The sequence below is a fragment of the Harmonia axyridis genome, chromosome 6 (genome assembly GCF_914767665.1).
Source record: "Harmonia axyridis chromosome 6, icHarAxyr1.1, whole genome shotgun sequence".
Taxonomy (NCBI): Eukaryota; Metazoa; Arthropoda; class Insecta; order Coleoptera; family Coccinellidae; genus Harmonia; species Harmonia axyridis.
In genome coordinates this window covers 3,543,223-3,560,899 of record NC_059506.1, presented here as the reverse complement: position 1 = coordinate 3,560,899, position 17,677 = coordinate 3,543,223, and the positions used below count along the sequence as shown (strand labels likewise).

Sequence of the window (17,677 nt, the reverse complement as noted above, 5' to 3'; positions counted from 1 at the left end):
AAGTCAGTCAGCTGGCAAGGTTGTTTTTGATCGCTTTGTATTCGGTTCATCGTGTGCAGTCCACTCCGGAGTCCAATCGACAGTCAGCTGAGTGGACTGCACACGATGTCGATATCGACGCATAATTTCAGATTTATTGCTCTTAAACAGCTTCAAATATTGCTCAGAATTGCACAGCTTTCTCATGTACAAATATTCGTGAATGATATGATGTACACGTTCAGATGATATCTTCACAATGTCTGCTATCTCGATCAAAACTCCACTTTATGGTCATTCAAAATTATTTTGTGACCTTTTTTGATTTTTTCGTCGGTGACTGTCTTTTTTGGGCGTCCAGTGCGTTCATTTCACCACGTTTGAACTTGGCATACCAATCAATGATGGTTGATTTTCCTGGTGCAGACCCCAGAAACTCTTCATCAAGCCAAGACTTTACTTCAACTGTATTTTTCATTCATTGTCACTAAGATGCATCTTAATTGTCACAATTCGACTGCTGTCAGATTTTGACATGTATCGTTTGAAGGTTGGACTAACTAAAAATCATATGCTCACATATCATTGATTCTAAAATGGTAAATTAGAGTGCCCAAAGAAACTCAATAAAATAGGGTTGAATAACACGGTCTGTTTAGTCTGGGTTCCCGGTCATTAGGGAATTAAAGGAGATAAAAGAGGCCAACACACTTGCACAACTCAAGGAGCATAAAATCTTTTCATTAGTCCAGAATCAATGTTTGGTATAGGTAAATGTACCTTCAATAAAGAGTTTCAAAAGAAGGAAAAAGAAAGAAGAAATACTCTGGCAGAATCTTCAATACTGCTAGATCGAAGAAGTATCTAGATTTTTCTCACTACTCACTGGATTCCTTACATGGCATCACGGGCGTAGCCAGGTTTCAGTTTCGGGGGGGGTTTTACATATTATAAAAAAAATCTTATGTTTTTCTTTTTAAATATATCAACTTTAAAAGAGCCAACCCATTCAGTCTATTTTCACTAGTTTCATTTTTCAAGTATGTTTTGAGAAAAATAGCATTTTCAAAATCACTTTTTGAAATTTAGTTTATTTCTTTACATCGATTCCTATCAATATATTTAGGAGAAAAATACCGTCGTAGTATTTGTACAACAGAGTACTCAAATTCAAATTTATGAGTAGAAAGTTTATATGCAAAAAACCGGTAAAAAATGATAGTTATCAACTTTTTTGCGTTTTTCTATGTTTTATCATGAAATTTTGGGGGCAAACTTCAGATTCGAATTCTGTACCCCAGAAACAGAGATAATAAATCGAAGAAATTATAACTACCCCATCAAGTTTTAGCAGAGATAGATATAATACGCCAATTTTGAACTATTGTTTGAGCCAGGTTTTTCGGACAAAAAACTTTATGGAAGAAAACGTCAGAAGATTAAATTATTTTTGTATTTTTTTTATGTTCCGTCACAAAATTTTGGTGCTAAACCTTAGATTCGGATTCAGAACCCAAAAAAATAAAGGGTGTTTTTTTTAGAGCTATAGAACTTTAAATTGCAATAAAACAACGATAGATTATTCGATTCATATGAATTTTATTTATCCGCAAGATAATCTTGTGGCATTACATTTTAAATATGATTTCTGGCATATGGCCGACAAGGCTGGCTCGGATGTAATCCAATCTGGACGTCCAATTTTCGATGACTTTTCCAACATTTGTGGCCGTATATCGGCAATAACACGGCGAATGTTGTCTTCCAGATGGTCAAGGGTTTGTGGCTTATCCGCATAGACCAAACTTTACATAGCCCCACAGAAAGTAGTCTAGCGGTGTTAAATCACAAGATCTTGGAGGCCACTTGGTACAAAACGTGAAATTAGGCGGTCACCAAACGTGTCTTCCAATAAATCGATTGTGGCACGAGCTGTGTGACATGTTGCGCCGTCTTGTTGGAACCACAGCTCCTGGACATCATGGTTATTCAATTCAGGAATGTAAAAGTTAGTAATCATGGCTCTATACCGATCACCATTGATTGTAACGTTCTGGCCATCATCGTTTTTGAAGAAGTACGGACCAATGATTCCACCAGCTCATAAAGCGCACCAAACAGTCAGTTTTTTTGGATGTGACGGTGTTTCGACATACACTTGAGGATTAGCGTCACTCCAAATGAGGCAGTTTTGTTTGTTGAAGTAGCCATTCAACCAGAAGTGCGCTTCATAGCTAATGGACGTAGTGCGCGATACGTATTCCGCACAGAACCATTATTTTCGAAATAAAATTGCACTATTTTCAAGCGTTGTTCAGGCGTGAGTCTATTCATGATGAATTGCCAAACCGAACTGAGAATAAATCACTTGACAACTGTTAAATTGGTCGCCATCTTGAACAGTAATGCCAACTTAAAGTTATACACCTCGAAAAAAAACACCCGTTACATACGATCGAAAAAATCCAACTAACCCATAACTTTCCTTTGAGGGGCACATGTGAGCACAAATTGACTGGATTACGTAGAGGTAATTTGATTCAAATTTCACAGTACAAATTAATTGAACTGAGAGTGATAATTTCATTCACTCTTTACAAATTCCATTAAAAAATATTTTCGAGATTTTGAAGAAAAAATAAGTTTTTTTGACATCTTTAACATTTCGGGGGGGGTTTGAACTCCCAAAACCCCCCCCCCCTGGCTACGCCCGTGCATGGCATTGACACCTTAGGAAGCACCTCATGATACTGAGTCTAGCAGAAAACGACGAGTACAAATTCTGCGTGGAGGAGGAAGAAACTCCGGATCACCTGGTGTCGGAATGCCTCGCCATCCAACGCAAAAAATGCTTTGAACAAGAGACTTGTAGAAGCGAGGAAGTAACTTTCTAGAAGCCATTCCAGATAGTGGAGTTCATTAGAACTCTGGAACTTGAGGGCGAGCTGTAGGCTACGATGACTAATGGCTAGAACAGATCTGATGGAGGCACAATATACCATAAGATGCAATGAAACCCCCCTTAATTGTAAATATATCACCTGACTTTGATGAAAATAAAAAATTACTCAAAAACCATAAATTTTATTGAAATGTGATAGGAATTTGGACACAATGTTTATCTCTTCCACACCACAAATGCAAACATGCATTGAATGATAGTCATTCCATCAATTGATAATACAACTCCTTTTCCAGTCGTTTTCTGTACCAAAGGTAAGTTGATAACTGGAGAACTCTCATTGTTAAAAACGAACGGATAACTGAAATTATAAATACATATTTTAGGATCCAACATGAATACAGGACCTTGATTCACCTAATGCAGCTATGCTGAGAGCCACGGTCATCCAAGGTAATGTTGCGCTAACTCTGGCATACCTGAAGGTAGATATCATCTTTAACAGTCCTTTGTAGTGGGTAAAATAAATACTGTAGGCCATCATTCCAACCCATGGCACTGCAAGAAGAAAGTTGCGCTGTAAGGAGAAAAATTTGGATCGGTCATGGGACTCGAGTTTTGAAGGACTAAAATCGTATTGATATCTGTAAATAATAATTCTGTTTAACTTAAACAAAATATAAGTATCAATCATGAAATCAACTAACTACACTGCGCAAAAAAATTAACGCACATTATGGAAATCTCAAATTTATTCTACAACTGAAGGTGTTCTCAATGATAATTATTTTTATCAGAATTATGCATGCATATGTTATCCACTTTCAACGTTTTTCTTCAATACAGATGTTTTTTCCCTGCAGGAATAAAAAAAGATGAGATTATCAGATTTTGAATGTATTGGCTCCATTCTGAAATCAGTTGTTCTCGATCAATTCTAGTGATCAATAGTTTTTCTTTCGTTTGATTTTCTACACTCGATCGCTATGCAAGGCGAAACACGCAATTTGATCCAAGAGGAATGTGCCCAAGCGGTAGTTTTGCGAGAAGAAGGGTGGACATACACAAGAATTGCAGAAAGGTTTGGAGTTTCCCATACAAGTGTGTCCAGAATGTTGCAGCGATTCAGGGAGACAGGTATGAATGTCCGAAGACCAGGGCAGGGTAGACCACGGGTAACAACTGCCATTCAAGAACGTAACTTGAGAGTTTCTTCGTTGAGACAACGGTTTGCAACCGCTCGCCTCCTTCAAAATCAGCTTGAGCAAACTCATGGGGTGCAAATTAGCACTCAAAGAATAAGAAATCGCGTCAGAGAATATGGTTTAAGGCCTCGTGCCGCGGCAAGAGGCCCAGCTCTTACCCCAGCCCATCGAAGGGCGCGTTTGGATGTTGCGAGAGAGCATATCCATTGGGAAGAGGCTGATTAGGAAAGTTCTCTTCACAGATGAGTCTAGATTCTGCCTCTACCATTGTGATCGACGTTTCCTTGTATACAGACGTCCACATGAAAGATATGCTCAGTGCAATTTCCTGAATACTACTTGTTTCGGGGGAGGATCGATTATGGTATGGGGTGGAATATCTTTGACTGCTCGCACAGACGCACAGACCTGAATGAATGCTGATAGGTATATAAGGAACATTCTTGAAGAGCATGTAGTGCCATTTGCCCCATACATTGGTGAAAATTTCATTAATATGGACGATAATGCCAGACACCTTCGTGCGCGCATCGTTCAGGAGTACCTTGAAGAGGTTGAAGTCTCTCGAATGGAATGGCCAACAAGAAGTCCAGATCTCAATCCGATTGAGCAGGTTTGGGACAACCTCAATAGAAGGCTGAGAAGTTCAGAAAATCATTCAGCTACTCTTAATGACTTAGGAATCCAACTCAGAGAAATCTGGGAAGGATTAGATCAGAACATTTTAAGATCACTCATTTTGAGTATGAACCGTCGTTGCCGAGCTGTTATTAACGCAAGGGGTGGAAATACCAAATTTTAAATCACTTATCAGCATTCCAGTATTTTGAAAATTGTTTATTTCTCTTCTTTCACATAAGATTCGGTGAAATCCTGAATTTTTCTTCCATTTAATGTGTCTCGTTTCGTTCAAAAACTTCCCGAGAGAACATAAAAAATAAGTTATAAAGTCAATGTAGAGTTAACTTTCATTAAAATTGAGATTTTCAGAATGTGCGTTAATTTTTTTGCGCAGTGTATAATTAGATAATATGGTAACATATTTTCAATTTTAATCACGATCAAGATCTCAAATTGACTTTCACATCAAAAATTAAATATAGATATTCACCTACCGTACACAGAGACTTGTGTAGTAACCAGCAAGAAATAGTTAACATTATTACATCTTGAATTGTTAGGGAAATTAGTACTCCTGTAAAGATATGTTGTTAGTATATTGATGACTAGTAGGTTACATAGGTGTATATGGTCTCCAAGGGCAATTGGCATATGAATGACGAGTGGTCAAAAGCTACTGACTTCAAGTCAGTGCTTTCCTTATTTTTTTGCTTGAATTTTCTGGTTTTGAAGAAGCTGCCATACGGAGCTTGGAATTATTATTTTACAGGGTGAGTCAATAGGGCTCGATTGGTCGATAACTCTTGTGAATTTAGGACTAGGAGAATGATTCAAATTTTGACTGAATCGACAGTACTCAGCACATTGGCTTAAATTATTGTTGAGTCTACAAGCTGGTTCGAAAGTGGTGAAACACGATACCACCCTGTTTTTTTTCAATGAGATGGACCACTTTTGATATCATTTTCATAATCTCCATAATATTCCACTTGTCGCATTTTCTGTGGTACTTTTTGAAGTATGCCAGTTTTTTCGAAAAATTTTATAGTTATAATGGTTCAACCTAGAGAGTCCTTTCATTCAAATGGACTTCTTAAAAGCTGAAAAATGCGGGTTCACTTATACCATCTCAGAAATAATTGGTGTTGAGTTGCCACAACTTTTTTTTAAAATTTTATTTGAATCAGTTGTATATTTCTCGAAAATTCCTCATGGAACTTCACCTATAAATTCTTTAAATCTATTCCTTGTTTTTATTTATTTTCAGTGGAACACCAACAGGACAAAATCCCAGATGCAGTGTTTCATTAGCTTTCTAAAAAGGTATAAATGTTACCTACTTTTTCACGGAACGGACAAAAAATTAAAAAAAGAGCTAAAATACAACGTGATTCGAACTCTAATATTCTTATACAGGCCTATGGAGTATTTCGTAATGAAGGTCACCCGTTATTGAAATCTGTATTTTATATGCTGGGTGGACGCCAAAATCCACTTTTTCATTCCACCAGGGGTAGCCACTGAAGCAAGTCAAACTTTTCATGCCACCCCAAATGTAAAAGTCACATGGGGTTAGTTCTGGAGATCTGGAGGGTCAAGTAATTGGTCCTCGCATAGTCAGCGGTACGTCCTCCAATAGCATTGAGAACAGATCAAGCAATTCGGGTTTTGGAGAAAAACTGACCCAACAGTGCAATTGTGGATGGCTTTATCCATACATTGAATTGTATTGAATTGCAAAAAAAGTTTGAGGGGTGGCCCTTTGAACCCTTTGGAATCATAGAGGAACACCACCAACAAATTTTTTGAATGCCTTCTCGCCCTCTCAAAATGTCAGCTTAATTTCTATTTGTGAATTTTTTGGTTTTCAAGAAAAATATTGAAAACTACTTTTCGGGCGTCGTCTTTGAGGGGTTGTAACTAAGCGGGAAAGGGCTCAAAAAAAGTTTATATGAAAGACTCCCCCTATTTTTTGACAAGGATACACCCCTTTTTTTTTCGCAACTATTCATAAACACCTTGTATATATTTACTAATTTTTATTGAAAACATTGAAATACTCATTTCATATACATATAAAGAGATAACTCCAGAAGATCTAAAAAACCGATCGTTATAAACTTGTATCAAAGAAAAAGAAAAAATTTAGGTTGAGTGTTGTACAAAGCGAACGACGAATAAGGAAAGTAAAAGATATACAAGAGTAGACTCCCCTACCTCAAAAGGGTGATGGGAATGGAAGAGGTTGTAGCATAAGCGAACTTCTCCCTCAAACCAACAACCTTTTATTCGAAACATTTTTCCATAAGATGTTTCCTGGCCGAGATTCACCTGATTCAACTTAAGAAAATCACCGGATATATAGGCAAAGTTAACACAATAAGATCTGTTATCACGAAAATATTTGGTATATCCTTACCAATGTTTTTTTAAAATTTTCTATGGTTCAGCTTGAAACTTCTAATACTTCTATATATCTATATTCCTTATCTAATTTCCTCCGGTTTTGTGGCACAGATTTGAGGCTTCAAATTGTCATTCTATACAGGGTGTTCCAACGAAAATTTGTCCCCCTCAGAACTCAGAATAGAAGAATTTGTGAAGATTTAAAAAACCGGTCAACTTCTGTTTTGAGGGGGACGAATTTCCATCATGAGTTTGTGCCGAAAAAACACCCCCATGAAGGCATCGACCCCCAACATTTTTTTTAAAGGAAAGAGATGTCGCGTGTTGGTTAATTTGAAAGTTATTCATGGCCTTTACCCAACCCAGTTGAATTTTTTTTCAAATCTTCGAAAATCCTTTTAGGGGTGTCCAGGGCCGGCGCGAGCAAATTTGGTGCCTGAAGCAAAGAATTTTTTGGCGCACCTGCTGTAAAAGTATCAATAAACACACCACCCCCCCTTCCAACAAAAAACATCACCTGCCCCGATAATAATTCGGCAGTTTTGATTTCTCTAGCATTTTTGATAATCGTTTCTTTCTGAAGTCGTTTCCACTGGGTTTCTTTTTTTTTCGGACATTTTTACCTACAATAAATTCCTGGATTTCTTCGACGCCGATGAACAATGCGTTGGTAATATATCTGATTCTCACATTCACAAAACACTGCGTACGATCGATAAATGATTACCTATCACACCACAAGATACAAAGGGCGGCAAGGCATTTAAGGCTCCGAAAACTAAATGGGATTAAAAACATATGTTCCGCTGAAAACATTTAACTAGTTTCGAATGCAGAATCGTAGGAATTTTTCATATGTTGAATGTGCAAACAACTTCCACGTACTTCGAAGTGTTGTTTTTCGTCTTTGTGAAATACATTCCATCACTCATTCAATTAGGGTAATAGGGAATGCTGCTTACCTATTTTGGTTGGGTTGCCATGTGTTATTTTCTGAACAGGCGGCTTAGTAAAGACGGTTTGGAGATTTTTATTGCAGGAAATGTTGATAAACGCAGCAAAGCGGACCAACCTCATGTTGTTTTTAAGAATCAAGACTATATTTTTTCAGAAATATGAAAGGGCGGCCACAAACCGGGCTGAATTGCCGCTCTTCGAAAAGATGCGCCTGAAACAGTCGCTTCACTGATTCACCCCTAACGCCGGCCCTGGGTGTGTCAAATTTTCGTTGGGACACTCTGTACACAATAATGCAATATTTCATCTTGATCGAATCAGTATTCTGAAATTATCTGAAAAACTAAATTTCCAACGGCCATATGTACGGAAGCCCTAGTGGTATACGATCGATTAACAAACTTAACAGCGGCATTCTAGATCCGAACCTATCCTGAAAATTTGAAATTTCATGGTGTTTCCGTTCGAGAGTTATCTTTTACGGACGGATAACGTCAACTGAGTCCTTGGAGAACACATACCATAAATGCACCATGAATAGGGTTGTCAAATGTTAATATCAAGGCAAAATAGCAAAGAGCTTGTAAATTCAGCATAATATTCATATCGCCAATTGATCGATTCAAGCAAAATTTCAACTAAATCGGATATTACAGTAAGGAAAACATTGAATATTGTTTCTGATATTGTGTTTCGGAATTTTCAATGATTTCTTAATAAACTTGAAATTTTTCATCAAGATTGATATATTTATTGAACATCTACAGGCAAAATTTCAATTTTTTTTTTATAATCTGCTTAAATTTTCTATGGTTGTGATAACGTAATCAACATAAAATTTTCCACGAAACTAGAATTTTTTATTTCATATCTTCAGGCTAAATCTCAACTTGATCGATCGTGATATCACCAAAAGATTGGGACATAATTGAATTTGACCATGGCAGTCACTCGAATATGATCTTTTGAGACTATACCCGGTTCAAAATTCCAAAAATACCGACATCGGGCCAAATATATTTGGCGATCTGATCGGGAAAGGGCCACTCAAAAATGATTAAAAGTAGGTGATATTCTAAATTTTTTCCGATTTTCACATTGTTATGCCCTTGAAATTATTGGCAAAAGTTGAATAGCAGATAAAGAATATCATCTTAGCGTTATGAGGCATTCAAGAGAACAAATTAGTTAGTAAAAACAAAATTTTCGAAAAAAAATCTTCCTATATTTTGAAGCAGTTTCTTTCATAACTACTAGTAAGAAAAACTGAACAAATAAGGAAAAAAGAGTGTAATATACTGATTCGAATATATTTGCTCACCTGTTCCATTTGGACTTGTATCTGCCCTAGCAGCAGCAAAAACAGCAGAAACTAGCCACAGAGTTGGTACAATGATCGAGTAAGTTGTGGTGCTCAAATAGCTCTTCCTAACAGACCCAGTAGCACTTGCTGGTGGATTCTTAATTACTATCGTACTTGCGCTCATCCTCTCCTAATTTAGTACATAGCTGAAAAATTAAAGAAAAAACCTGACATCTTCTGACAAATAGAGGCACGTCGTTGCATGGCAAACTTTGGCAAATACCCTGTGTCATACGTGACAATACGTAACACTGACGTAAAAACAGAAAGACGAATTTATGGCTCGAACAAAAACAAAATTATAGTATGAAAATATGAAGATACCTTTTTACTCGATTTTAGGTCCGCTCATAAGATCAAATCAGAAATCCATCAGGCCAATATGTGCTCATCCGTTGATGGCATACTCCCACATGTACACGGGACTTCTTGGTTTCATCGGCATGGTGAGCAGCACCTATTCATAAAATGAAAAAACTGGTCAAAGAAAAAATGATTTTGTCATTCATGAACTTGACCATTTCAGCTTTCAGCCCAACTGTTGTTTCATCTTAGTTTTTTTGACTCTTATATTATTCTTATAATTATTTGCTAATTTATATTCATGTCACTTTTCAAATTTTGGTCAACATAATTTTTTGGTGTTTTTTTTTCAGGCTATCCTCAATTTTATCCAACTATTCCGTGATTATTATCTTGTTTACTCATTTTTGATTTTAATGTTTTTAAGTTTTTAACTGTTGTCGAATCTTAGCGAATCTTATTCTTTTTTAGGTTTTAAGTTTGGTTGATATTGTTAGAATAATCAAGTGTGGACCAGTTCTTCCTGGTTACATGTGGAGAAGTCGAATAAAAAATAGCAAGTTAGCTAATCCGGAGTTAGAGCGTGATCTGAAGCTGATTTTCTTGTCTATATCCCTGGAATATTATATTTTTCTAATACTGGGATGTCTTACAGTAAGTAACATCCTTTCAAAATAAGCAATTATTTCAAGGTTTTGAGTTGGTATCAAGAGGTATGTTGAAAATGATCGTATTTCAATTGTTTCTATATTTTATATTCAAATGATGAACTCATTTCACATCAATTTTTGAATCACATTATAAGAACAAGTATTTGTTCAAAGTGTATCTTCGGTAGTAGAGGTCTCACACTCAAATTGATTTTTTTCTGAAGTGAAGTAAGGAAGTAGAGTTAATTTAGGGAGTAGAATATGGACCTCCATATTCTACTCCCTAAATTAAAATAAAAAATAAATAAACTAAAAAATAAATCTACCTAGATTTATTCGTAAATTTTTTAAGTACCTACATCCTTTGAAATTGAAGTTTGACGATCGATAATACTAACGAAAAAGGTTGCAGGTATATGTGTATTGGGTTGTATAGGTCTGAAATCGGGTTTCCTCAAGTGAAGTTCGTAATTGACAGTAAAGGGTTTTCCAATAATATGTTTCATTTTGATATTAAAAGAAAGAGTATACTTCGGGAGCAATCCATGGATGTTTATTTCATTGTAAAGTATGCCATTGATGATGGAAATAGATATCAGCCAAATGGTCGTTACTACTGTGGTTGTAGCACTATATTCTTTTAAATTCTTAAATTTTCCATGCACATTAGCGGCTGTTTGTCCTCGATAACTTCACTAATTCCATTTGTATTAAGGTCTTGAATCTATTTTGCAGCACTAACATAGACCTAATCTTTCACGTGGTCCTAAAGAAAAAAGTCTGAAGGTGTTGAATCACAAGATATCGGTGGTTAATTGTGATCACCTCTACGAGAAATAATACAGCCAGGACATTTTTTCTTGCAAAATTGTGATTGTTCCGTTGCTTCTGTGGCTTGAGCGTCGTCTTATTGAAAATAATTGTCGTCCACAACAATATCTTCCAATACCGGCCTTAAAAAATCATCAATCATAACTCGGTAGCGCAATTCATCCACCGTAACAGTTGCAACAGCCTTTTCGAATAAGTAAGGTCCAATCCATCACCAGCCTAAAAACAGCACCAAACAGTGATACATGAGGATAGGGGCTTTTCATCAATCATTCTTAGATTTTTTGAGGCCCAAATGTGACAATTCTCCTTATAGCCACCGATGTGAAAATGGGCTTTATCATCGAAGATGATTTTCCGATGACAATCCAGATCATTTTGTTGCATTTCAAGGACCAAATCAGAGAAGATACTATACGTTGCTTGAGTTCTTGTGTTAACTGAACTTCAAAAACCTTGTGATCTAAGTCTTTATGCATAATATGATGTAATGTCGTTTTTGGAATGCCTACTCCCTAAGATGAAAAAGGTATCGCCTTCCGGGAACTGCAACCAAAATGATCTTTTGTTCTTAACGCTATCTATTCATACAAACCCAGGGAGGCCGTCGATACGGTTACCGAAACCGACGACATCCTTAGGAGCCTTGGCTATTACTTCTTGAGTATCCAGAACTGACTTTCCCAAGTGAATGGTTTTTAGGACCGTCAGTCCAGGACATTACTTGTTTGGCTGTACCTATCTCCTTTCCACTGAGCCTGCAGATCTCATCTGCTGGCTTACCCATGCGGTACCGAGATAATGGCTGTTTATGTATGCGCCCAGGAGTGTCTCAAAATGAACCTCAAAGGGGCGCATATCTACATCACCACGGACAGCCAAACCACGCTGAGATCCCTGGAATCCTGCTGTCAGGGGTCTCTGCTGACTTGGGAGTGCCGTAACACCATAAAGCAACTGGCCAGAGGAAATAAGGTGACTCTACTATGGGTACCAGGACACTGTGGGGTTGAAGGAAATGAGAGAGCGGATGAGCTTGCAAAAAGTGCATCAAGGTTAAGACCTCCTGGACCTGAGCCTTTCTGTGGGATAGGAAAAGACCAATACAAAGCTGCGGTCCAGCTATGGGAGTTGAACAGTAGGACAATCCACTGGACTAACACTCCTAGACTTGCTCAGGCAAAGAAATTCGTGAAGATTTCACCTACTCACACCAGAAAGCTCCTGAAGCTGTCGCGAGCAGAGCTTCGGGTGATGGTGGGACTGCTGACGGGGCACTGTCGGTACAAACATCATTTGTACCGTATGGGTAAGTCAGCAAACGAGATTTGCAGGCTCTGTGGATCGGAAGTAGAAACGGCTGAACACTTGATATGCAAGTGTCCAGAGCTGGCTGGCCTAAGAACCATTCACATGGGCAAGCCGGTCCTGGATACCAGAGAGGTAATGGCCAAGGCCCCTAGGGAGGTTGTCAATTTTATTAACGTCGTTGTCGACCTCCCTGGGTTTCTATGAATGAGTAGGGTAGTGAACAAAAGATCTGCATGGTCGTAGTTCCCGGAAGGCTTACCGAAGCAAAACGACCCCAGTTCAAATAATAATAAATAATAATACCCATGCGGTACAAAAGGTATTTGCACCGACAGTGTCTTGTCAGCAGTCCTACCATCACCCTAAACTCGTGGTAGCTTCAAGAGTTTTCTGGTATAGGCCGGTGAAAGTACCACAAATTTCTTCGCCTGAGTAACACCAGAGTGTTTCTACAAAGGATTTTTCTATTGTCCCATTCCCATTGTTGAACCGCTGTCTTATATTGTTCTTTTCCAAGCTCACAGAAGGGCTCAGAAACAACAGGTGTTAAGCTCGATGACCTCTGCAAGTTTATCGGCTTTTTCGTTTCTTTCAATATCACAATGCCCAGGTAGTGGAGTTACTACATTGCCTCTGGTCAGTTGGTTTATGGTATTACCGCAGTCTAATGTCAATAAAGACAGCTATATGATTCCAGGGATCTCTGCATGGCCTGGCTGTCCGTGGTGATGTTAATATCCGCTCCCTTAAGGTTTTTTCTGGGACATTCTTGTGCGCAAGTTTAGACAGCTAGTGTCTCGGTTTGCAAGATAGAGAGCTCACTTCCAAGGAATCTAGAGATCCTCAGTTTAGGCCCATATACCCCAATACCTGTACCTGTCTCTGATTTCGATCCATCGGTATATCATAGGATGGACTTTTTGTCCGATTTACAAAGTTCATTGTACTGAGATGGTGCAATTGGCACAATCATGGAACAAGTCAGTTATGAATAAATATGAACAGAGATCCATCAGTCTTAAAAGTGATTGTTATTGAATTTTTGGAATACTTGGTGATGGGTTGAGTGAAAAATGGGGAAACTGAGAGATGAAATAAAAATTGAGCGTGAGGAACAACACACTAAAAAACTTTGAATAAAATTGTTTTATTAATTTTTTCTACTTCTTTTTATGATTATCATTTGTGGAGTTCTCTGAACTTATTTGAATATTCATTTTCAGCATGCCCTAAGGAAATGAGTGAATAATGATACTGTCTTTTTTCCAGCAAAACGCAGTACTGTTTCTCCCATTCCTTTTTCTGTACGCATTCATAATTCTGATGGAGGGTCTCATATTTTTGATGTTTTTGTTCGTCAAATGCGTCAACCTGTCAAAGATCAACATGTGCATGATCGCGTTTGTTGTTTACAACTGGATGGCAGTATTTTGTGCCTTTCAGGGTTGTCTACGATATTGTGACATGTAAAAGTGAAAATCGAGCAAGTGTAATAAACTGTTTTGTAAACGATACCACGATTTGATTTCGCATATGCTTTCGGATCAGAATATTATGGATTGCTGAAACAAAAATGATGAGCAAAACTCGAATATTTGAGACCCTTCTGTCATATTCTAAATCTGCAATTGAAGAAACTGACAATGATCATTTTGAGGATGCAATTCATAATTTTCATGATCCATGAAATTCTTATTTTTCTGAATGATTCTTTAATTGCAGATTTTTCATTTTAAGTACTAGTTCTTGTTGGACAAAGATTGGGTTAGTGGGTAGCTACTACCATAGTATAAGGAAAAGATAGTAAGCCAGTGTAGTGCTTTTTTCGATTTTGTTGATGTTGAGCGCCATCTAGTTGTACTCATGTTTAACTCGAATTTTACTGTCAAAAAGTGGTCCGTGAAGTGGAGCCCTCTGAAAAAAATTGGTGTTATTTTGAAGAACTAAAATATTTGAAATAGAGTGGTCAGAAGATTTCTATATTTCGATATTTTTTCTGCTCTGTAATAAGCATTTACGCCAGTGGCGTGTATTTGTGATAACTTAATAATAACATAAAAATTGTTGGCAATGTCATGCGACCCCTTTTCAACCACGCCATTGAATGAATTATCGTATTATTTCTGCGCCATCTATAGCTCATGATTCAGTGCCATCTATTATCGAGTTACTTCTCCAAATCCAAATCCAACTACAGTAGCGACCCCTGGTGACTATTTCCTTGCCGTCAAACGGCGGTTGGCTTACTATCCTTTCCTTATACTATGCTACTACTAAAAGAGTTCCTACCATATTAGAATTTTGAGCAAGGTTTTCCCATTAGATTATAGCAATTTTTTTGGTGACAGTGTTCTAGTGAATATTCAGAATATTTTATATCTGCTACCGTTTTCCAATGAAAAATGATAAATACTTCAGAATAATCGAAAAAATTATGAAATATTAAAGGCCGTTTTTTATAATTTTCCAACTGCTGCTGGCGTAACACAAAAAAGTGTTCTGTATCTTAAAAACAAAGCGTTTGTAATCATATGTTCATTAGATTTTTTTTCTTGAAATCAATAAGTAATTGCACTTCTTCATTTGTTCCTACGACAAATTTTTATTTTCAAATCGTTATTTTGGTTTATTATGAATGTGGATATTGTTTTGGGATTACATCCTGTTGATATCCCTTAGTGTGAATAAATAAATAACGAACCTTTCGAGAAGAATGTAACCATAACTGAATTTACATATTTTTGAAATCCATAATTTAGTTACTTATAGTTACCTATAGAAGACTACAGTCAGTATAGTGGAATTTTTTGTTACGAGATATAAAGTCTATTTTCCCAAACAAGTTGTAAGTATTATATAAAGCTGGATAATTCTTTGATAAAAAATATTTTTTTGAGATACACTTGATGATAACTATATAAAATTTCATCGGGGGATTTTAATTTTCTCGATTCTGCAGATACTTCATCTTCCAACAACTCAGATTTTTTAAGCATGGAATTTAATGGTTTCCAAATCAAGCGCTTCATTTGATTATCAGAGTTTGTTTCAAGTATCTACATTATTAGGCAATTTGACGCTACGTTTTTAACTATAAGTGATTTTTTTTCGATTGTGTAAGCCACGCAAAATATCTTTATTGTTTAAGAGCCACTGTTTTATTTTCTGATTATTAGGTCACGTATGGTTCTGTAGAATACAATATAAATAAAATATAGTAACAATTCCACCATTCAATTTTTCAGAGAAATCCTGTACTTTTCATTCCGTTTTTGGCCTTGTATGGTTTTATTATTCTGACGGAGTTCATCATTTTCCTGCTCTACCTCTTCATAAAATGTGTGAACTTGTCCAAGATAAACATGCCGATGATTATGTTTGTTATCTACAATTGGTTTGCCGTCTTTTGTGCTTTCAACAAGTTAGTTAGGTATTGTGACATGTAAAGAAAATTCAGTGGATCTAAAATAAAGTAAATAGTAGAAATAAAGAAGTATTTTTGGAGTTCGTCATCAAAATATCATTGTACTAGTATTCGTTACTATCAGTTATGTAAAAGGCACATATTATGTAAAGCACATATTCATATAAGTAGTGCTATTTTAAAATAGTAAAACCAATCGAAAACTATTTTGATCATTAATAATTGGTTAATTTTTTGAAATTTGGAGTGAGTTTATGTAGTTTTTGACATGTCCATGGAATGTGCTTTATCCAAGGATCCTGTATGATATATGAGGTAGGTATTTCGCTGGATTACAATGAGTGATATCTACAGAGCATATTTAGAGGGGAAACTTCAATATACATAAATGGAAAAGCCTTCATAATTGCAATATGTTGAGAACTTTGCCGACAAAATATTGTGCTTAAATTGAATTCTTCAAACCATTACTAAAATATTTTCGATTTCTGGATTCAAGTCCATAGCTTTTATCTAATTATAAAATTCATAATTTATTCACAAGATAGTATTCTAAAATTTAGGTGAATATTCTCAGGGCCGCTGCCAGGAGCGGCATACCGGACAATTTGCCGGGGCGCCAAATTGTAGGGGCGCAAAGTCAGTTAATAAAACAATACTTTTTCTTTTCTTTTTATTATAGACTTATAAATAGAGCGTCGTCCTTTTAAACAATGCAGGGCTTTTTTATGTAATCGACAAAACGTCGTTGGATAAGTTTGACAAGGAGATTTTAAGTTGAAAAATACGATTTCAAATGAAAAGATGCCTGAGAAGAATAATAGAGGCCCCTTTAACGAAAATTCATATAAATTAGGTAAAGCAGGGCGCTAAAATAAATGGCAGCGGCCCTGAATATTCGAAACGTTGGCGATGTATTAATAAATTAAAGTTGTCCAAATTCCTGTTATCATTATTTAACTATTCTAGGATATATGCTGAATTTGAATCAATTTAATTTTTCTCTGTTCTCATAGAACATTTTTTGAACAGATGTTTAATCCAAAGAATTCATTTCATTGAAAAATGAGAACTGGATTAACGTTTCCGTAAATCATAGTTTTATATCCATTTAAATCAAATTTATAATTCACAATACGTCCGGTTTTACTGTCATAATTTGAAGGTGAATAATTTATTGAGGTAGTAAACAGCTAATAAAATTTTTTGTTTATTTTTATTCTCAGTTACCTTCTTTTATGATCTTCTTTTAACATTCCTTGAATTTTCAGATCGAAAAACCCATCAAAATGGGTAGGTAGAGTTAAGACTCACTATGCTCTCACACTTTATTGAGTTATGATTTGAAAACTCGGGCTACCTACATAATATGACAAAAATAATATTTCATTATTTATTCTTATGATTTTATACATTTCGTATAAAATTCAACAGTAAAAAGTTTCTGTTATATTAGGACATTGGAAACATACGAGTGAAAAGTGCCACTTAAGGATTTTAAAGTTCAGTTAACACAAGGACTCAAGCAGGTCGATCAGCAACCTCGTATCTTCGCTGATTGGGTCCTTGAAATGCATCGAAATGATCCAGATTTTCTCGTAAGTATCGTAAGGGCATCTAATTTTTCTAATTTTTTGCTTTGTCCTACACAAGCAACTGACCAATCGCAATATTGCAAGGAAAGTTTCCTGGCATTGTTAGATCACAATCGGCCACCCAGATCTT

The 17,677-nt window shown here is 36.4% G+C and overlaps 2 protein-coding genes across 3 annotated transcripts; one reads left to right on the top strand and one right to left on the bottom strand.

The window, feature by feature from the left end:
• Positions 1–3,047: 3,047 nt before the first annotated feature.
• LOC123682041 lies at positions 3,048–9,653 on the bottom strand. Its single transcript, XM_045620430.1, has 4 exons — positions 9,392–9,653; positions 5,202–5,281; positions 3,299–3,458; positions 3,048–3,242 (listed from the first exon to the last, which is right to left on the bottom strand). The coding sequence occupies exons 1-4, from the start codon at positions 9,555–9,557 to the stop codon at positions 3,142–3,144; spliced, it is 507 nt and encodes a 168-aa protein (XP_045476386.1). The 5' UTR covers positions 9,558–9,653; the 3' UTR covers positions 3,048–3,141.
• A 4-nt stretch (positions 9,654–9,657) lies between these two features.
• On the top strand, positions 9,658–16,014 carry LOC123682039. Of its 2 annotated transcripts, none has more exons than XM_045620429.1 (3): positions 9,658–9,879; positions 10,208–10,390; positions 13,798–14,040. In XM_045620429.1, exons 1-3 carry the CDS (start codon positions 9,748–9,750, stop codon positions 13,996–13,998), a joined length of 516 nt encoding a protein of 171 aa, XP_045476385.1. In that variant the 5' UTR covers positions 9,658–9,747; the 3' UTR covers positions 13,999–14,040. The 2 variants fall into 2 exon arrangements, with proteins under 2 accessions (XP_045476385.1, XP_045476384.1); XM_045620428.1 differs by lacking the exon at positions 13,798–14,040 and adding an exon at positions 15,774–16,014 and having other exon boundaries at positions 9,660–9,879.
• Positions 16,015–17,677: the final 1,663 nt, after the last annotated feature.

What these genes read in the sequence shown, in the direction of transcription:
- LOC123682039 (XM_045620428.1), top strand. Translation starts at nt 9,748, where the DNA reads ATGAAGATACCTTTTTACTCGATTTTAGGTCCGCTCATAAGATCAAAT. An exon ending in TTCTTGGTTTCATCGGCATG is followed by an intron (nt 9,880 to 10,207) that starts GTGAGCAGCACC and finishes ATTCTTTTTTAG; the next exon opens with GTTTTAAGTTTGGTTGATAT. An exon ending in TAATACTGGGATGTCTTACA is followed by an intron (nt 10,391 to 15,773) that starts GTAAGTAACATC and finishes TCAATTTTTCAG; the next exon opens with AGAAATCCTGTACTTTTCAT.
- LOC123682041 (XM_045620430.1), bottom strand. Translation starts at nt 9,557, where the DNA reads ATGAGCGCAAGTACGATAGTAATTAAGAATCCACCAGCAAGTGCTACT. An exon ending in TACAAGTCCAAATGGAACAG is followed by an intron (nt 5,282 to 9,391) that starts GTGAGCAAATAT and finishes ATATCTTTACAG; the next exon opens with GAGTACTAATTTCCCTAACA. An exon ending in TCTCAGCATAGCTGCATTAG is followed by an intron (nt 3,243 to 3,298) that starts GTGAATCAAGGT and finishes TTATAATTTCAG; the next exon opens with TTATCCGTTCGTTTTTAACA.